The following is a 20,478-nucleotide window of genomic DNA, read 5'->3' as shown; positions in this document are numbered from 1 at the left end:
TGGGTATACCTCCTCCCATGGATATGCCAAAATTACAACTACATATAGAGAGACTATCTCTGAGAACAACCTGAAGACTAGCAGAAAAGATATTCCACAACTAAAGATAAAAAGGAAAAACAACATTGAGATGGGTAGGAGTGGCTAAGACAGTGTAACTGGGACTCACACTGCTGGCATTGCAACCCAATGGCAGGAGGGATATCATAGCCTTGGAAGTCCTACCCTGAGGAGTGAGGGCTCAGCCCCACATCAGGTTCCCCAGCCTGGGTGTCCTGCACTGGGAAGATGATTTCCCATAATATCTGGCTTTGAAAACCAGTGGTCTTTATGTCTAGGAGAGCTAGACAGCTGTAAGAAATGAAAAATCTACTGTTAAAGGTTGCATGCAAATATTCACTCCCTCCAAGTCCCAGCACAGGGGCAGCAATCTGAAAAGCACCTGAGTCATATGTGAAGGACATTTATTGACTAATTTTAGGGCATATGCCTCAGGGGCAGAGATCTGTTGGAACTTTCTCTGGTTACTGAGGAGCTGGTGAGCATCAGATTTGTTGTTGTTGTTTGTTTATGGCTCACCCTCTACCTAGCTGTCCCAGTGCTGGCAGGCACCATATCTGACTCTCCCTATTTAAACTATTAATACTGATTGCCCTGTTCTGGGTTCACCTGTGGACCTGATACAGTCAGTTCCACTCCAAAGTGATCCCCCCCCACCAGACCCAGCAGTCACCCTTAGCTGTCACTAGAGTCCTCCAAATGGTCCTCTTTACCACCAGACCCAGCCAGCAGCATAGCCCTTCCAAATCGGCCTCCCAATACACCAGTTCCAGTGGGTAACATCCACTAGCACCAGAGCCCCTCCAAAGTGGCCCCCTGCCCCACCATACCTGTTAGCCACCCTCAGTTGGTACTGGACCTCTCCTAAATCGCCTTCCCACCCCACCAGTTCCAATGGATGCCTCCAACAAGCACCAAAGCCCCTCAAAAGCACTTTCCCTACCAGTCCGATTTGGTACTCTCAGCTGCCACTGGCATCCCCTCAAAGTGATCCCTGCCTCAGAGGCAAGCCTTGCATAGTAGGGCACTTGCAATAGTTGCAACCAGAACTCATAGCCTGCTGCACAGAGGCCAGCCCTGAACACTAGCATGCCTGAGGCAAGCATGGTCTTGCCATGGGAGGAGGACATACAGCTCACACAAGGAACACTACTGGAGCACCTGGCTGTGGCTACCAGGGGACACCACACTACTGGACTACACAGGACACCTTCTACATAAAGCCACTCTTTTAATACTGGGGAAAGTAGCTAATCTACATAACACACAGAAACAAACACAAAGAGTTAGGCAAAATGAGACAAAAGAATATGTTCCAAATGAAAGAATTAGACAAAACCTCAAAAAAAAAAAAAGAAGTAAATGAAACAGATTAGCAACCATCCAGATAAAGAGTTCAAAGTAATGGTCATAAAAATACTCACCAAACTCAGGGGAGGAATGGAGGAACACAGTGAGAACTACAACAAAGAGATAGAATATATTTTAAAAGGAATCAAAGCTAAAGAATACAATAACCAAAATAAAAAATATACTAGAGGGAACCAATAGCAGATTAGATGATACAGAAAAATGAATCTGGAAGACAGTCTAGTGGAAATTACCCAATAAATACAGCAAAAAGACCAGAAAACTACCAGAGCTCATCAATGAATTCAGTAAAGTTGCAGGATGCAAAATTAATACACAGAAATCTGTTGCATTTATGTACACTAACAACAGATTTCAGAAAGAGAAATTAAGGAAACAATCCCACTTACCATTGCATCAAAAACAATAAAATACCTAGGAATAAACCTACCTAAAGAGGCAAAAGACCTGTACTCTGAAAACTATAAGATGTTGATGAAAGAAATTAAAGATGACACAAACAAATGAAAAGATATACCATGTTCTTGGGTTGGAAGAATCAATACTGTTAAAATGACTATACTACTCAAGGCAATCTATAGATTCAGTGCAAACTCTATCAAATTACCAATGACATTTTTTACAGAACTAGAACAAAGAATGTTAAAATTTGTATGGAAACACAAAAGACCTCAAAAAGCCAAAGCAATCTTGAAAAAGAAAAATGGAGCTGGTGGAATCAGGCTCCCTGGCCTCAGACTATACTACAAAGCTACAATCATCAAAACAGTATTGTACTGGCACAAAAACAGAAATATATATCAATGGAAAATTATAGAAAGCCCAGAAATAAACCCATGCACCTATGGTCAATTAATCTACAACAAAGGAGGCAAGAATATACAATGGAGAAGAGACCATCTCTTCAACAAGTGGAGCTGCAAAAACTGGACAGCTACAAGTAAAAGAATGAAATTAGAACATTCTCTAACACCATATACAAAAATAAACTCAAAATGGATTAAAGGCCTAAACATAAGACTGGATACTATAAAACTCTGAGGAAAACATAGGCAGAACACTCTTTGACATAAACCACAGCAATATTTTGGGGGGTCCATCTCCCAGAGTAATGGAAATAAAAGCAAAAATAAACAAATGGGACCTAATGAAACTTAAAAGCTTTTGCACAGCAAAGGAAACCATAAACAAAATGAAAGGACAACCTCCTGAATGGGAGAAAATGATGCAACTGAAAAGAGATTTATTTCCAAAATATACAAGCAGCTCATACAACTCAATAACAAAGCAAAACAAGCAAACAAAAACAACCCAATCAAAAAAAATGGGCAGAAGATCTAAATAGACATTTCTGCAAAGAAGACATAAAGATGGCCAACAAGCACATGAAAAGATGCTCAACATTGCTAATTATTAGAGAAATACACATCAAAACTACAATGAGTTATCACTTCACTCCAGTCAGAATGACCACCATCAAAAAGTCTACAGATAATAAATGCTGGAGAGGGTGTGGAGAAAAAGGAACCCTCCTACACTGTTGGTAGGAATATAAATTGGTAGCTACTATGCAGAACAGTAAAGAAGTTCCTTAAAAATCTAAAAATAGAGTTACAGTATGATCCTGCAATCCCACTGCTGGGTATACATCTGGAGAAAACTATAATTTGAAAAGGAACATGTACCTCAATGTTCATAGCAGCACTATTTACAATAGCCAAGACATGTAAGCAACCTATATGTTCATCTACAGATGAATGGATAAAGAAGATGTGACATATATATACAATGGAAGTTTAGTTGGCCTTAAAAAAGAATGAAGTAATGCCATTTGCAGCAACATGGATGGACCTAGAGATTATCATATTAACTGAAGTAAGATCAACAGAGAAAGAAAAATATAATATGATATCACTTACGTGTGGGTTTTTTTAAAAGATACAAATGAAATTATTTACAAAATAGACTCACAGGGGCTTCCCTGGTGGCGCAGTTTTTGAGAGTCCGCCTGCCGATGCAGGGGACGTGGGTTCGTGCCCCGGTCTGGGAGGATCCCACATGCTGCAGAGCGGCTGGGCCCGTGAGCCATGGCCACTGAGCCTGTGCATCCGGAACCTGTGCTCCACAACGGGAGAGGCCACAGCAGTGAGAGGCCTGCGTAACACACACACACACACACACACACACACACACACACAAAGACTCACAGACTTAGAAAACAAACTTATGGTTGCCAAAGGGGAAGGGGGCAGTGGGAGATAAGTTAGGAAGTTGGGATTAACATATACACACTACTATTATATAAAATACATAACCTACAAGGACCTATTGTATAACACCAGGAACTATATTCAATATTTTGTAATAACATATATATATATGTGTATATATATATATATATATATACATATATATATTCTTTTTCAGATTCTTTTGTGCTGCACAGGTTCACTGTGCTGTACACCTAAAACTAACACACACAGTGTTGTGAATTAACTATACTTCAATTAAAAATTTAAAAAATAAATAAATTATAATAAAAATTTGAAAAAAAAAACAGAAAAAGACAAAAGAAACCCCAAAAATCAGTATAATTTAAGGGACTAGAGGGGCAAAAAGTTGTAGTTATCTTTGCATTTTAGGGGTCTCAGAAGAAAAAGAGAGAAAAGAAAAAAATGCAGAAAACCTATTCGAAAAAATAATGGCTGAAAATTATCCTAACCTGGTGAAGGGAACAAGCATCCAAGCCCAGGAATGACAGTCCCAAACAAGATAAACTCAAAGTGGCCCACACCAAGACACATTATAATTAAAATGCCAAGAGTAAAATATGAAGAGAGAATCTTAAATGCAGCAAGAGAAAAACAAATACTTACATGCAAGGAAATCCCCATAAGAATATTAGCTAACTTTTCAGCAGAAACTTTACAGGCCAGAAGGGAGTGGCACAACATATTCAAAGTACTGAAAGGAAAAAACTTACAACCAAGAATACCTTATCTGACAAGATTATCATTCAGAATTGAATGAGAGCTAAAGAGTTTTCCAGACAAGCAAAAGCTAAAGGAGTTAATCACAACTAAACTAACCTTTCAAGAAATGTTAAAAGGACTTCTTTAAACAGAAAAAAAAACATAAGTAGAAATATGAAAATTATGAAAGAAAAAAATATCATTGGTAAAGGCAAGACTATGGTAAAGGTAATAGATCAACCAACTATAAAGCCAGTATGAAGGTTAAAAGACAAAACTAATAATTACTTAAGGAATACACAAAACAAAAAGATGGTGTAAAAAACAAAACCTTGAGAGGGGGAGTAAAATGTAGTGCCTTTAGAACATGCTCAAACACTTTAGAGCATGCATCACCTTAAAATAGACTGCTATGTACATAGATTGTTATATAAGAGCCTCATGGTATGGACTTCCCTGGTGGCGCCGTGGTTAAGAATCCGCCTGCCAATGCAAGGAATATGGGTTTGAGCCCTGGTCCAGAAAGATCCCACATGCCATGGAGCAACTAAGCCCCTGTGCCACAACTACTGAGCCTGTGCTCTAGAGCCCAAGCCACAACTACTGAAACCCACACAGCTAGAGCCCATGCTCCACAACGAGAGAAGCCGCCACAATGAGAAACCCACGCACTGCAATGAAGAGTAACCCCTGCTTGCTGGAACTAGAGAAAGCCCATGCACAGAAATGAAGACCCAATGCAGCCAAAAATAAAATATTAAATAAATTAATTAATTTTAAAAAAAAGAACCTCATGGTAACCACAAACCGAAAACCAATAATAGAGCCACAAAAAATAAAGAGAAAGGAATACAGCTGTTATACTAAAGAAAGTCATTAAAATACAAGGAAAGAGAATAAGAGAAGAAGAAAGGAACAGAGAACAACAAAAATAACCAGAAAACAATTAACAAAATGGCATAAATACATATCTATCAATAATTACTTTAAACGGAAATGGACTAAATGCTCCAATCAAAAGGCATGGAGTGACTGAACGGATTTAAAAGCAAGATCCATATATATGCTGCCCACAAGAAACTCACTTCAGATCTAAAGAAACACACACAGACTGAAAGTGAAGGGATGGAAAAACATACAGGCATACTTTGTTTTATTGTGCTTTACTTCATTGCACTTTGTAGATATTGTGTTTTTTACAAATTGAAGACTTTTGGCAACTCTGCATCTGTCAAGAACAGTACCATTTTTTCCAACAACATTTGATCACTTTGTGTCTCTGGGTCACATTTTAGTAATTCCTGCAATATTTCAAACTTTTAATTATTATTATTTATATTATTATTTAGTTGATTATATTTAATATAATATTATTATATAAGTTATGGTGGTTTTTGATCAGTGATCTGTGATGTTACTATTGCAAAATTATTACAATTAGCTGAAGACTCAGATGTTGGTTTGTAATTTTTACCAATAACGTATTTTTAATTAAGATATGTACATTGTTCTTTTAGAAAATGGTGTTGCACACTCAATAAACTATAGTAAGTGTACACATAACATTTCTATGCATTGGGAAGTGAAAAAATTTGTGTGATTTGCTTTATTGCAATATATGCTTTATCACAATGGTCTGGAACTGAACCTGTAATATCTCCAAGGAATACCTGTATTCCATGCAAACGGAAGCAAAAAGATAGCTGGGGGTAGCAATATTTATATCGGACAAAATAAACTTTAACACAGACTGTAATAAGAGACAAAGAAGAACATAAATAATGATAAAGGGATCAATCCCAAAAGAATATATAACACTTATAAATATATATGCACCCAACATAGGAACACCTAAATACATAAAGCAAATATTAACAGACAGAACAGAAGAAATTCACAGTAATACAAGAACAGTAGGGTTCTTTAAACACCGCTTATATTAATGGATGGATTATCTAGACAGAAAACCAATAAGGAAACACTGACATAAAAAGGGAACCCTTTTGCACTGTTGGTGGGAATGTAAATTGTTACAGCCACTATGGAGAACAGTATGGATTTTCCTCAAAAAACTAAAGATAGAGCTATCATATGACCCAGGAATCCCACTACTGGGGATATACCCTGAGAAAACCATAATTCAAAAAGAGACATGTACCACAATGTTCACTGAAGCACTATTTACAATAACCAGGACATAGAAGCAACCTAAATGTCCCTCAACAGATGAATGGATAAAGAAGATGTGGCACATATATACATTGGAATATTACTCAGCCATAAAAAGGAATGAAATTGAGTTATTTGTAGTGAGGTGAATGGACGTAGAGTCTGTCATACAGAGTGAAGTAAGTCAGAAAGAGAAAAATAAATACTGTATGCTAATGCATATATATGGAATTTTAAAAAGCACTACTGATGAACCTAGTGGCAGGGCAGGAATAAAGATGCAGATGTACAGAATGAACTTGAGGGCACGAGGGGAAAGGGGAAGCTGGGATGGAGTGAGAGAGTAGAATTGACATATATACAGTACCAAATGTAAAATGGATGGCTAGTGGGAAGCTGCTGGATAGCACAAGGAGATCAACTCCAGACTTTGTGATGACCTAGAGGGATGGGATAGGAAGGGTGGGAGGGGGGCTCAAGAGGGAGGAGATATGGGGTATGTGTATACATATAGCTGATTCACTTTGTTATACAGCAGAAACTTACACAACATTGTAAAGCATTTATACTCCAATAAAGATGTGGGAAAAAAATGACACGTTAAATCAGGTTACCTTACGAGATGCATCCAAAGCATTCCACCCAAAAACATCAGAATACACATTCTTTCAAGTACACGTGGAATATTCTCCAGGATAGATTACATGTAATGACACAAAAGAAGTCTCAATACATTTTTTTTAATATCAGCTGTTATTCTTTTTTTTTTTTTTAGATGTTGGGGGTAGGAGCTTATTTATTTATTTAGTTAGTTATTTATTTGCTGTGTTGGGTCTTCGTTTCTGTGCGAGGGCCCTCTCTAGTTGTGGCAAGCGGAGGCCACTCTTCATCGCGGTGCACGGGCCTCTCACTATGGCGGCCTCTCTTGTTGCGGAGCACAGGCTCCAGATGCGCAGGCTCAGTAGTTGTGGCTCACGGGCCTAGTTGCTCTGCGGCATGTGGGATCCTCCCCAACCAGGGCTCGAACCCGTGTCCCCTGCATTAGCAGGCAGATTCTCAACCACTGCACCACCAGGGAAGCCCTCAATACATTTAAAAAGATGGAAATCATATCAAGCCTCTTTTCCAGTCACAGTGGTATGAGACTAGAAATCACCTACAATAAGAAACTAGAAGAAACACAAGCATATGGAGTCTAAACAACCATTGGGTCACTGAAGATATCAAAGAAAATAAACCAGTACCTTGAGACAAATAAAAGTGGAAGTACAATATTCTAAAGTCTATGGGGTGGGGCTTCCCTGGTGGCACAGTGGTTAAGAATCCACCTACCAATGCAGGGGACACAGGTTCGAGCCCTGTCTGGGAAGATCCCACATGCCATGGAGCAACTAAGCCCGTGTGCCACAACTACTGAGCCCATGTGCCACAACTACTGAAGCCTGTGTGCCTAGAGCCCATGCTCCACAAGAGAAGCCACCAGAATGAGAAGCCTGCACACTACAATGAAGAGTAGCCCCCACTTGCCACAACTAGAGAAAGCCCGTGCTCAGCAACGAAGACCCAACACAGCCAAAAATAAAATAAATAAATTTATTAAAAAAAATAAAGTCTATAGGACACAGCAAAAGCAGTACTAAAAGACAAGTTTATAGCAATACAGGTCTACATCAGGAAAGAAGAAAAATTACCAACAAAAAACCTAAACTTACACCTAAAGGAACTAGAAAAAGAACACACAAAGCCCAAAGTTAGTAGAAGGAAAGAAATAGTGATGACCAGAGTGTGGAAACAAATAAAACAGAGGCAAAAAAGGAAGAAGGGAGGGAAGAAAGGGTCAATGAAGTGAAGAGTTGGTCCTCTGAAAAGATAAACAAAGTTGATAAAACGTTAGCCAGACACATCAAGAAAAAAGACAGTTGGCCTAGATAAATAAACTCAGAAATAAAAGAGAACTTACAACTGACACCACAGAGATACAAAATATTATAAGGAATTACCATGAAAAATTATACACCAACAAATAGGACAACCTGGAAGAAATGGATAAATTCCTAAAAACATACAATCTTCTAAGACTGAATCAGAAAGAAATAGAAAATCTGCATAGACCAATCACTAGTAATGAAATTGAATCAGTAATCAAAAAATTCTAACAAACAAAAGTCCAGGACTAGACAGCTTTACAGGTGAATTCTACAGAACATTTAATGAAGACTTAATAAATATTCTTCTCAAACTATTCAAAAAAATTGAGCAGGAACTAATTCAATGAGGCCAGCATCACCTTGATACTAAAACCAAACAGACATTACAAACAAGAAAATTACAAGTCAATATCACTAGTGAACACAGATGCAAAATTACTCAACAAAATATTAGCAAACCAAATTCAATAATTCATTAAAAGGATCATACACCATAATCAAGTGAGATTTATCCTGGGAAAACAAGGGTGATTCAAGATCCACAAATCAATCAATGAGATATACCACGTTAATGAAATGAAGGATAAAAATCATGTGATCATCTCAATAGATGCAGAAGAGAACTTTTCACAAATTCCATTTATGATAAAGACTCTGAACAAAGTGGGTATAAAAGAAACATACCTGAACATAATAAAGGCCACATATGACAAACCCACAGCTAATATCATACTCGGTGAAATGCTGAAAGCATTTCCCTAAGATCAGAAACAGCACAAGGATGCCCACTCTCTCCACTTTCATCAACATAGTATTAAAAGTCTTATCCACAGCAATCAGACATTAAAAATAAATAAAATGAATCCATATTGGAAAGGAAAAAGTAAAACCATTTGCAGATGACATGGTATTATATATATTAAAAATACTATAGATCCCACCAAAATACTATTAGAACTAAAAAATAAATTCAGTAAAGATGCAGGAAACAAAATTAGCATATAAAAAGCTGTTGCATTTCTATACACTAGTAGCAAAATTATTAGAAAGAGAAATAAGGGAAGGGAATTAAGAGGTACAAACCTGTAGTTATAAAATAAGTCACAGGGATGTAATATACAGTATAAGTAATATAGTCAATCATACTGTAATTATTTTGGTAACAGATAGTTACTAGATTTATCATGGTGATCATTTTGTTATTTATTTGATTGTCAGATCACTATGTTGTACACCTGAAATGAACATAATATTGTATGTCAACTGTACTTTAATAAAATAAAATGTTATATGTCTAGCTAATAAAAAAAGAAATTCAACTTTATGGTAACTAGATACAGAATAAGTATAGATTTAACTTAATTTTTTGGCACATGTATGTCAATTGGTTTCCACAATTGTTTCAACACATGTTTGTTGTACATCTACTAATCAAGCTACTGTTAGAAACTAAGGGTATGGTCAAGGTTCCTACCTTCTGTATTCAAATTTTAATTGGGAATTCAACTTATTCTAATTCAAATTCTAAGATGGGAAATGGATAATTAACAATATGTAAACAATATAATATGTTGTATCAAGAACTATGAAAGAAATACACTAGGTGATAATACAGAGAGATCCATTTAGATAACATCTTAGAGGTGGCACTGAGTTGAGATAAAAGGTTTTACATGAACAAGTAATGTGAAAAAATGTGGAAAGACTAATCAAGGTTTTTAAAAACAAACATACTTTAGAGATGTAGCAGATACATAAACAGTTATAGACCAATACATTTGAAAACTTAAAGATAAAACATTCTAGAAAAATACAGTTTTTTAAAGGTGACTCAAAAGGAAATATAGAAGTTGAGCAAAGAAACTTAATCAGTATTTAACAATCTTTAGGGAGGGGGAGAGAGCACTAGCACAGATCATTCCAATCCTAAATTGCAAAATGAAGTTAGCAAATTATCATATGCCAATTCAGGCAAGGTCTGTATGAGAAAGAAAAATTATAGGCTTATCTCATTCATGAACTTAGATACAAAACTCTGAATAAAATATTAGTAAAATAAATCCACCAATATATGAAAAGAGATATGACATATAATCAAGTTGGTTTATACCAGAAGTGCAAGGTTAGTAGTATAATATTTTAAATGTTTTAATGTAATTTACTACATTAATAGATTAAAAGAGAAAACTACCTGATCATCTTAATAGGGACAGAATGAAGCTTTACTTTATTCTTACCTCATATCATACATTAAAATAATCTGAGATTAATAATAATGATGATGGTAATAATAGTAAAATAACCTCAGAAGACATACATGTGGAAGGTTAAACTGAAAAACTTTTTGTTTTGTTTTGTTTTTGCGGTACGCGGGCCTCTCACTGCTGTGGCCTCTCCCATTGTGGAGCACAGGCTCCGGACGCGCAGGCTCAGCGGCCATGGCTCACGGGCCCAGCCGCTCTGCGGCATGTGGGATCTTCCCGGACCGGGGCATGAACCCGTGTCCCCTGCATCAGCAGGCGGACTCTCCACCACTGTGCCACCAGGGAAGCCCCTGAAAAACTTTTAAAAAGAGATAGGAAAATATCTTTATTGCCTCAGGATAGGGAAAAATTTCTATAATCAATAAAAGTACCTCAAATTATAAAAGCAAAGATTTGATAAACAACTCATTAATAGGTACATGAAATGATGTTTGACTTTATTAACAATTAGAGAAAAATATTAATAGCCCAGAAAGGTCTATTTTACACACACCAGATTGATAAATATGTTAACATTTCAGACTGTTGGTGAAAATATGTTTCAGCATTCAGGCTGCTATAACAAAATATCATTAACTGGGTGACTTATAAACAGTTTATTTTTCACAGTTCTGGAGGCTGGAAGTCTGAGATCAGGGTGCCAGTGTGGTTGCTTGAAGGCCCTCTTCTGGGTGTCAGAATTTTCATTGTATCCTCACCTGGTGGAACAGTCTGGGGAGCTCTCTTGGGCCTCTTTTACAAGGGCATTAATCCCACTTATGAGAGTTCTACCCTCATGACTTAAGCACCTCTCTAAGGCTCCACTTGTTATTACCATCACGTTGGGCATTAGGATTTCAATATACGAATTCTGGACACACACAAACATTCACACCATGGAAATGTGCATCAGTGGGAACACTTACATACATTGCTAGTAGAAGTATAAATTGACATAAACAATTTGAAAGAGATTTTTACACTGTCAGCCAAAGTTGAAGATTCATATATCAAATGGTTCAGCAATTCAACACCAGTATATACCTTAGAGAAATCCATGCACAGGTGCATCAAGAGATGTGTGAAAGTATATTTGCAGCAGCATTGTTTCTAATAGGAAAAAAATTGAAACACTAATTTCCATTCATAGAGAAATGGATAAGCATTATCTAGTATAATTATGCTATAGAGTATATACATTATACAGCTGTGAAAAAGAAATCAAACACAGCAACACAAATCAACATGAATGTATTTCACAAACATAATATTGAATGAAAAAAGCAAGTCATGGAAGAAAAGTACAGTATGATTCCACTTATGTAAAATGCAAAAAGTTGAAAAATTAAATAATATGTAGTTTATTAATACATATATGTGGTAAACTAGTTTTTTAAAGCATGGGAATTGACCTTGTATCCTGAAACCTTGCTATAATTGCTTATTAGTTCCAGGAATTTTTTTGTCTGTTCTTTGGGATTCTCTTCATAGATAATCATGCTATCTGTAAACAAAGAACATTTTGTTACTTCCTTCCCAATCTTGTAAAACTTTTATTTCATTTTCTTGTCTTATTGTGTTAGCTAGAACTTCCAGTATGGTGTTGAATAGAAATCTTTGCCTTGTTCCTGTTCTTAGGAGGAAAGCATCTAATTTCTCACCATTAAGTTTTTTGTATGTTTTTGTAGATGCTCCTTTATCAAGTCAACAAAGCTCGCCCTCTGTTGCTAGTTTGCTGAGAGTTTTTATCATGAGTGGGTGTTGGATGTTGTCAAATGCTTTTACTGCATCTACTGATATGATTATATGCTTTTTCTTCATTAGCCTGTTTATGTGATGGATTATATTAAGTGATTTTTAATGTCAAACCAGACTTGCGTAACTGGAATAAATCCCATTTGGTCATGGTAAATAATTCTTTTTACACATTATTGGATTTAAATGTCTGTAGCTTTATCTGTAATGTCTTTATCTGGTTTTGGTGTTAGAGTAATGCTGATCTCATAGAATAAGTTGGGAATTATTGCCTCTGCTTCTATTTTCTGGAAGAGATTATAGAGTATTGACACCCTATATTCCTTAAATGTTAGAATTCACCAGTGAACCCATCTGGGCCTGGTGCTTTTTGTTTTGGAAGGTAATTTGTTATTTATTTATTTTATTTAATGCATATATCCCTATTCACATTATTTTTCTTTGTGTGATTTTTCGTACGTTGTATCTTTCAATTGGTCCATTTCATCTGAGTTATCAAATTTGTGGGCATAGAATTGTCCATTTAATAAGGAGTATTCCTTTATTACTCTTTAATGTCCAGGAGATCAGTAGTGATGGCCCATTTTAATTTCTGATATTAGTAATTTGTGTCCTTTGTCTTTCTTTCTTAGCTCAGCTAGAAGTTTGATTTTATTGATCTTTTCAAAGAACCAGCTTTTGGTTTCATTGATTCTCTCTACTGCTTTTCTGATTTCAATTTGCTGATTTCTGCTCTAATTTTTATTATTATTTTTCTTCTGATTGCTGTAGGTTTATATTGCTTTTCTATCTCTAGTTTCTCAAGATGGAAGCTTAGATTATTGATATTTAGTTCTTTCTTATTTTCTAGTGTATGCATTCCATGTTGTAAATTTCCCTCTACACACTGCTTTCAGGTCATCTCCCAAATATGATAAGTTGTATTTTCATTTATTTCCAAATATTTTAAAATCTCACTTGAGATTTCTTCCTTGATCCATATATTACTTAGAAGTGTGTTGTTTAATCTCCAGATATTTAGGGAAACTTCAGGTATCTTTCTGTTATTGACTTCTAGCTTAAGTACATTGTGATATGAGAGCATATTTGATGATTTCTAATTTTTTAAGGAGTGTTTTGTGGCCCAGAATATGGTGCATCTTGGTGAATACTCCATATAAGCTTGAGAAGAATGTGTATTCTGCTGTTTTAGGATGAAGTATTCTTTAAATGTCAATTAGATCCAGTTGATTGATGGTGCTCTTCAGTTTAACTATGTCCTTACTGATTTTCTGCCTGCTGGATCTATTAACTACTGATAGAGAAGTTTTAAAGTATCCAGCTATACTAGTGGATTTTTATATTTCTATTTTCTATTTAATAATATTATATTATATATTTGAAAGTTAATAAGAGAGTAGATCTTAAGAGTTCTTATCACAAAAAAAATTTTGTAGCTATGTATGGTGATGGACATTAACTAGACTTACTGTGGTGATCATTTTACAATATATAAAAATGTCAGATCATTATACTGTACACCTAAAGCTAATAAAATGTTATATGTCAATTATATCTCAGTATTTTAAAAAATCAGGCCAGTGACTATATGTGAGTGGGTGGAAGAGGGGGAAAGAAGAGACATACAGGAAATTTCTAAGTTACTGGCAATGTTCTGATTCTTGATATGGGTGATTATTACACAGGTGTTCATCTTGATATTATTCTTTAAGGTGTGTGTTTTGTATCATATACTCTTGTATAACATGATTTATTATTTTGTTTTAAATATTAGTAAATAAATGATATTTTAAAAGAAATAGAAATAAAATATGCATATGTACAGAATGTCAGATATCCATTTAAAGAATGTTGCCTTGGATGCCATTAAAAAAATCTACATAATTCGATTGATGAATTTGGGTTTAGAAAATATTGTCCTTATAAAAGATATATTTTGTGGTAAAACAAGAAAGCAAATTAGAAGAAATAATTCTTGAGCAGGACTTGAAGGACCAGTAGAATATAGAGATGGAGAAAAGAGACTGGGTGCTGTAAGAGAAGGGAGGGGTACAAACAGTTTGGAAGGCAAAAAAAAAGAACACACCTGGCACTTCCCTGATGGCACAGTGGTTAAGAATCTGCCTGCCAATGCAGGGGACATGGGTTCAAGCCCTGGTCCAGGAAGATCCCACGTGCTGCAGTGCAATTAAGCCCATGTACCACAACTACTGAGCCCATGCACCACAACTACTGAAGCCCATGCACCTAGAGCCTGTGCTCTGCAACAAGAGAAGCAATGGCAATGAGGAGCCCGTGCACCACAAGGAAGGGTAGCCCCTGCTCGCTGCAGCTAGAGAAAGCCCACGCACAGGAACGAAGACCCAACACAGCCAAAAATAAGTTAATTAATTTTAAAAAATTAATATTAGATTAGTTTATTAAAAAAGAACACACCTGAAATAGAATATGGCAAGTGAAATTGAATAGGAAAAAAATGAAGCTTCCATGAAAAGTATTGGAATAATTTGAATTTTTGCTGGATATAATTTAGGGGCCACTGAAGTTTCTAAGTAGAACATGACTTAATGAAATTCAGTTTAGAGCAGATAAGTTAAAACATGGCAGATTAAATATATTTATATATCTCTATTCTCTTCCATAATCTTGCTAAAATAACAAGGAGAAACGTTTTTAAAGTTGCAAGCCTATGAAAACAAACAATGGGAAAGGAAGCAAGCACAGAAGATAGAAAGCACAGAGAGAACTGGTAACTGACTTAGTAGAGCGCAGTAATTCTGTTAATTAAGAGCTTGCAGAAGGGAATTCTGAAGTAATTGGAAATCCCCAGGGTGCCTGCAGTCATGCTCCCTGAATATGGAAACCTAGCATATATCCTCCTGGCAGGCTAGAGGATTCTTCTTTGGATTAACTGGTCAGAAACACTTAACTTAAATTTAGAATCAAGAGGAGAGAAGCAGAGTGGGGCACAGTGGGAGTAAGGGGTATTCCTCAAAGCTGTCTCACCACTTGTTACTGCTACTCTTGTAAATATTAATGGACAGCCAAGGGCGACCAGTTACAGAAAGCCTCCAACATGAATGTAAGAGACCTAAATCAATAAACAGAACAGCTGACTTCAGGGGAAATAGCACACAGCAGGCAGCAAAAGAAAAGTTCACAAAAAATATAAATAGTGTCTTCACAGAAATAAGAGAAGATATTATACACATAAAAGATTAAGATGCTATAAAGTGAGAAACAAGTAAGAAAAAAATTGAAAAGTGTATAAACGTAGTCATAATTTTTTTTAAAAAAATCAAAGGTTTGAAAACAAAATGATAGACATGGGAAACTGAAAAGCTCAGTATGCCGTGGCCAGGTCTTGAGTGCTGGATCCTTCCTGGGCCTTGTAGATAACCAATTATCCATTCAAACAAAATAGTCACCAATACATAATTGTACTGTGGCTGTGTATATGAGATTATTATGTAGCCAGTGGACAATAACAAAATGATACTGGTGATTTTTTAAAAATGTGCTTGAAACCAATGTTAGAGTCAGTGGTGTGGTTTGCCCAAAGCAGTAATTGCACCAAGTTTAATGGTGCCATGATTTAGGGCATAGAGGTTTGATGACATTCCTACAACTGGCCCAGCATGGGGCTCCCTTCCCCTGGAAGGACCTCTTTCTGAGTGGTAAGAATGCCATCACCACAACCAAGTGTGTATTCTTTGAGGAAATAGGAAACTCAAGAAGCATTTACTGAACATCCTCTAGCCTGATGTCTCCTGGATTGCCCAGCTGAGAAACTCTCCTTAGAACTTTTCATAAGTTTTAAGATACATGTCAGAGTGCTTGTTTTCACAAATTCCTCTGTGTCTACTTCAAAAGATAGACCCAGCTCTGTCAAATTTTAGAATACAAAGAAAAAAAAGGACAATCTTAAAAACGTATAGAAAGGCAACTCATTTGAATCACAAGAGTCAATGTGTCATCTGACTTCCCCAGTACTAAAGCTAAATACGTGAGGCTGGTGAAAACGCCCTCAAAGTTCTGAAGTCTCTACCTAGCCAAACTATCTAGCAGGTATGTAAAATAAATATATTTGGGGGATTCAGGGTCTCAAAAACATTATGTTCTCATACCCTTTAACAGAGAGGAACTGAAAAATGTGTTTTAACAAAACAAGAAAGATCAAACGATTGGACCCAGTAAATGGTGGCTTCAACTCAGAGAGTAATAAAGGGAAACTCCAGGAAACAAGTACTAGATTACCTCTGCATTTACCACATGGAAAATATTATGGAGCACCATTTTAATTACCTACTGGAAAACTTAGAAAACTAAACACATTTTTAAATGAAATAATTATTAACTTTAGGAGAAATATTGTAAATAAACATAAATATAAGAAAACATAATTAAACATTTCTCAGTAGTAAACAATATATATTAATAACAAAGTAAATACTATACATTTAGCTAAACACTGTGATATTAACTTGAGAGAAGAGGAGATGTTTGGGTAGGTATTATGAGACAGATACATTTTCATTTGTCATATAAGAAGCCAATAATGTATAAAATTATATACTAAGAGAACACTGTAAGAATATTTGTTTGAGGGCTTCCCTGGTGGTGCAGTGGTTGAGAGTCCGCCTGCCGATGCAGGGCACACGGGTTCGTGCCCCAGTCCGGGAAGATCCCACATGTCACGGAGCGGCTAGGCCCATGAGCCATGGCCACTGAGCCTGTGCGTCTGGAGCCTGTGCTCCGCAATGGGAGAGGCCACAACAGTGAGAGGCCCGCGTACCACAAAAAAAAAAAAAAAAATTGTTTGAGAATATGGAGACACATTCCAGGACAAAGAGCTGTAAGAGTCAAAACTTTTTCTTTGGGAACTAAAGTGAGGAATGAGGAGAAATGGGGCAGTGGTAATGTTTTAGTACTATTTGTTTTGTTTTACCCAGACTTATGTTGATAAAAATAAAAAATATTATAAAAGATGATAAACATCAGCACCATGCAAGATGGATGAGAAGGAGGGGGTGCATTTTATTCTTATATTTTCTATTTTTCTCTTCTTAGGACATGGCATATCTCGATACCGATGACAGAAGATGATGTGCTAAAGGAGATTAGAGGAAATCAAGTGGCTTTTCAAGATTGCTTTATTGCAGATATTTTTTTCCTGCTGACTTTTTCTTTGTTAACAATACCTGAGATTCCTGGGTTTTTACCAATCTCTTCACCACAGGGTAGTCAGTTAATGGCAGACTGGGCTGCTTGTGTTCCTTCATTAGTTGTTGTGGTAGCTGATATGGAGACCTTTCAGACAAATGATTCATTCCGTACTTGGACCAGAATCAGAGTGCCTCCAAACATTCTGACTGATGATGAAAGACACAGTGTGTCTGATGTGACCCTATCACAGGATGGAATATTTTTTTTAATAAATGGTATTCTTTACTTAAAAAATTATAATACATTTAAAGGACTGGGAAACAATGTAAATCTCCCTGATGGCGGAATTATTGGCATTACATCAAGAAAATGGTGTTGGATCAACTATTTTTTGAAGGTTAGTAAAAAGATTACATATATGTATATTATACCTGCACATTTAGATATATTACCATACTGTATAATACAGTGATATATCAGAGACTATATTATGCAGCTCTTTGTAGAATTATTTTTTTAAGATTTATTTTTTATTTATTTTATTTATTTTTGGCTGCATCGGGTCTTAGTTGCAGCACACGGGATCTTTGTTGAGGCATGCAAGATCTTTCGTTGTGGCACATGGGTGTCTCTCTAGTTGTGGCGTGCAGGTTTTCTCTTCTCTAGTTGTGGAGGGTAGGCTCCAGGGCATGTGGGCTCTGTAGTTGTGGTGCATGGTTTCCAGAGCATGTGGGCTCTGTAGCTCATGGCACACAGGCTCTCTAGTTGAGGCATATGAGCTCAGTAGTTGTGGCACATGGACTTAGTTGCCCCGTGGCATGTGGGATCTTAGTTCCCTGACCAGGGATCAAACCCACTCCCCTGCATTGTAAGTCAGATTCTTTACCACTGGACCACCAGGGAAGTCCCAGTAGAGTTATTTATGCTTGTAAATAACACTATCTTTCTGACCTAGCTTCTCAGAGACCTCTTTACAGAGGTGTACCACCAACAACAGAGAATAAAATGAATCTAAAATATCTTTAATAGATTTAAATAAATGGAAAAGAAAATGGAAAGCATGAGAAAAAAAGAATCTATCAAATGACAAGGCAATGAGTAAAACTAAAAGCAAGGAAATCATTACCATAAAATTTAGGATAATGGTTATCCTGGAAAGAAAAGATGTAGTGATTGGGAGGAAGCATGTGTGATATTTGGGAGTTCTGATTATATTCTATTTCTTAATCTAGGTAGCTATTACACAGATTTCTGCTTTGTGATCAATCTTCCAGCTATTTATTTATTTATCTATATTTGGTCAATTTTCTGTATGTAGATTCTATTTTGAAATTTTAAATATGTTAAAATATAACCTAGATAAAACTAACAAAAATTGAAATGTAAAATTCAATGATCACCTTAAATAGAAGATTGGATACAACAAAAATAACTAGTGCATTGGGAAGTAGATAAGAAGAAATCAAACAAAATGAAAAACTGGGAGAAATGGAGAAGCCAAGGAAAAGAGGGTAAGAGAGATGAAACAAAGAATGAGAAAGAGAAGATTCAATGTATATCTAACCAGAATTCCAAAATGAAATTTTAGCAAGAAAGAGAAAGAGCTGAGACTTTTTCAGACTTAAAGAAAGATATCAATCGTCATCCATAAATATTAATAAATTCAAGTTGATATAGGAAAAAAGAAAACCCACTTAGATACAAAATAGTGAAATTGCAGGGTATCAAAGACTAATAAGAGATATTAAAAGCATCCAAAGAGAAAGGACAAATTATAAACAAAGTAAAGATAGTAAAACAATTAGAATCAATGAAAGTCAGAAGATAGTGAAATATTCAACTGAGGTCAAGTTATTGGCAACCTAAAATTATATACATTCAATAAAACTATCCTCAAGAATAAGAATGTTTGAAACTATTTTAAGAATCAAAAATCAGAGATTTTATAATATAATTAGAATAATTGAAATAAAATTCATTAGATGTGCTCAATAGCAGAATGGATATGACATGACAGAGGAAAACAGTCAATAAGACTGAAGTTATATCAATAGAAAGTTTCCAATGTAAACAATAGAAAAAAATTGTCAAAGTTGAACCAAGCCCCAGAGACCTGTGGGACAATACCAAAATGTCTAACATACATGACATTGGAGTCCAAGGAGGAGAGGTGAGAGGATCATGTAGAAAAAAAAATCTGAATAAATAATGGCTAGAAACTTCTCAAATTTGGTAATAAGTATAAAGTTATGGAGCCATGAAGCCCAGCAGACTCCAGACAATGTAGTTGTAAAAGAAACTCATAATCAAACTACTAAAAACCAAAGGAAAAAAATGTGGAATCAGCCAGAGAGAAGTGATACATCATATATAGGAGAACAATGATTCAAGTGATAGCTGATTTTTCCTCACAGGCCATAGATAACAGAAGGCAATGAAGCAGTATTAGTAGAGTACTGAAAGAAAGGATAATCAGCATAGAATTCTATTCCAGACAAACATGTCTTTCAGGAATTAAGGAGAAATAAAGACATTCTCAGATGAAGGTAAACTAAGAAAATCTGTTACCAAAATACCTATTCTAAAAGAAATATTTGTCTAATGAAGCTTATCCGGTGGAAGGGAAATGGAGAATTTAAAATTTCAGTAATGAGTAAAAAACAACTGAAATGATAGATATATAGGTAAAAATTATTTTAGACTAAAATCATTTTAATAAAATTATTTAATTAGATTTATTAATCTAATTTATTTAATTAGCTAAAATAAAATTGTTCTAATCTAATAATTGTTAGATTATTATTAGATTATATA

General features: G+C 35.7%; 1 protein-coding gene across 1 annotated transcript in view; it reads left to right on the top strand.

The window, feature by feature from the left end:
• Positions 1-20,478, top strand: part of CATSPERE (catsper channel auxiliary subunit epsilon) — a gene marked incomplete at its 3' end in the record, with an annotated part of 244,905 nt that overhangs the window by 94,721 nt on the left and 129,706 nt on the right. The window contains exon 9 of the mRNA XM_082615756.1: positions 17,569-18,061. Within this exon, the coding sequence (XP_082471882.1) occupies positions 17,569-18,061 (493 nt within the window). The remainder of the gene's footprint in view (positions 1-17,568; positions 18,062-20,478) is intronic.

Source organism: Mesoplodon mirus, assembly GCF_964341445.2.
Source record: "Mesoplodon mirus genome assembly, chromosome: 3".
NCBI lineage: Eukaryota > Metazoa > Chordata > Mammalia > Artiodactyla > Ziphiidae > Mesoplodon > Mesoplodon mirus.
Note: the sequence above shows the minus strand (reverse complement) of the source record. Positions and strands in the feature narration are given on the sequence as shown.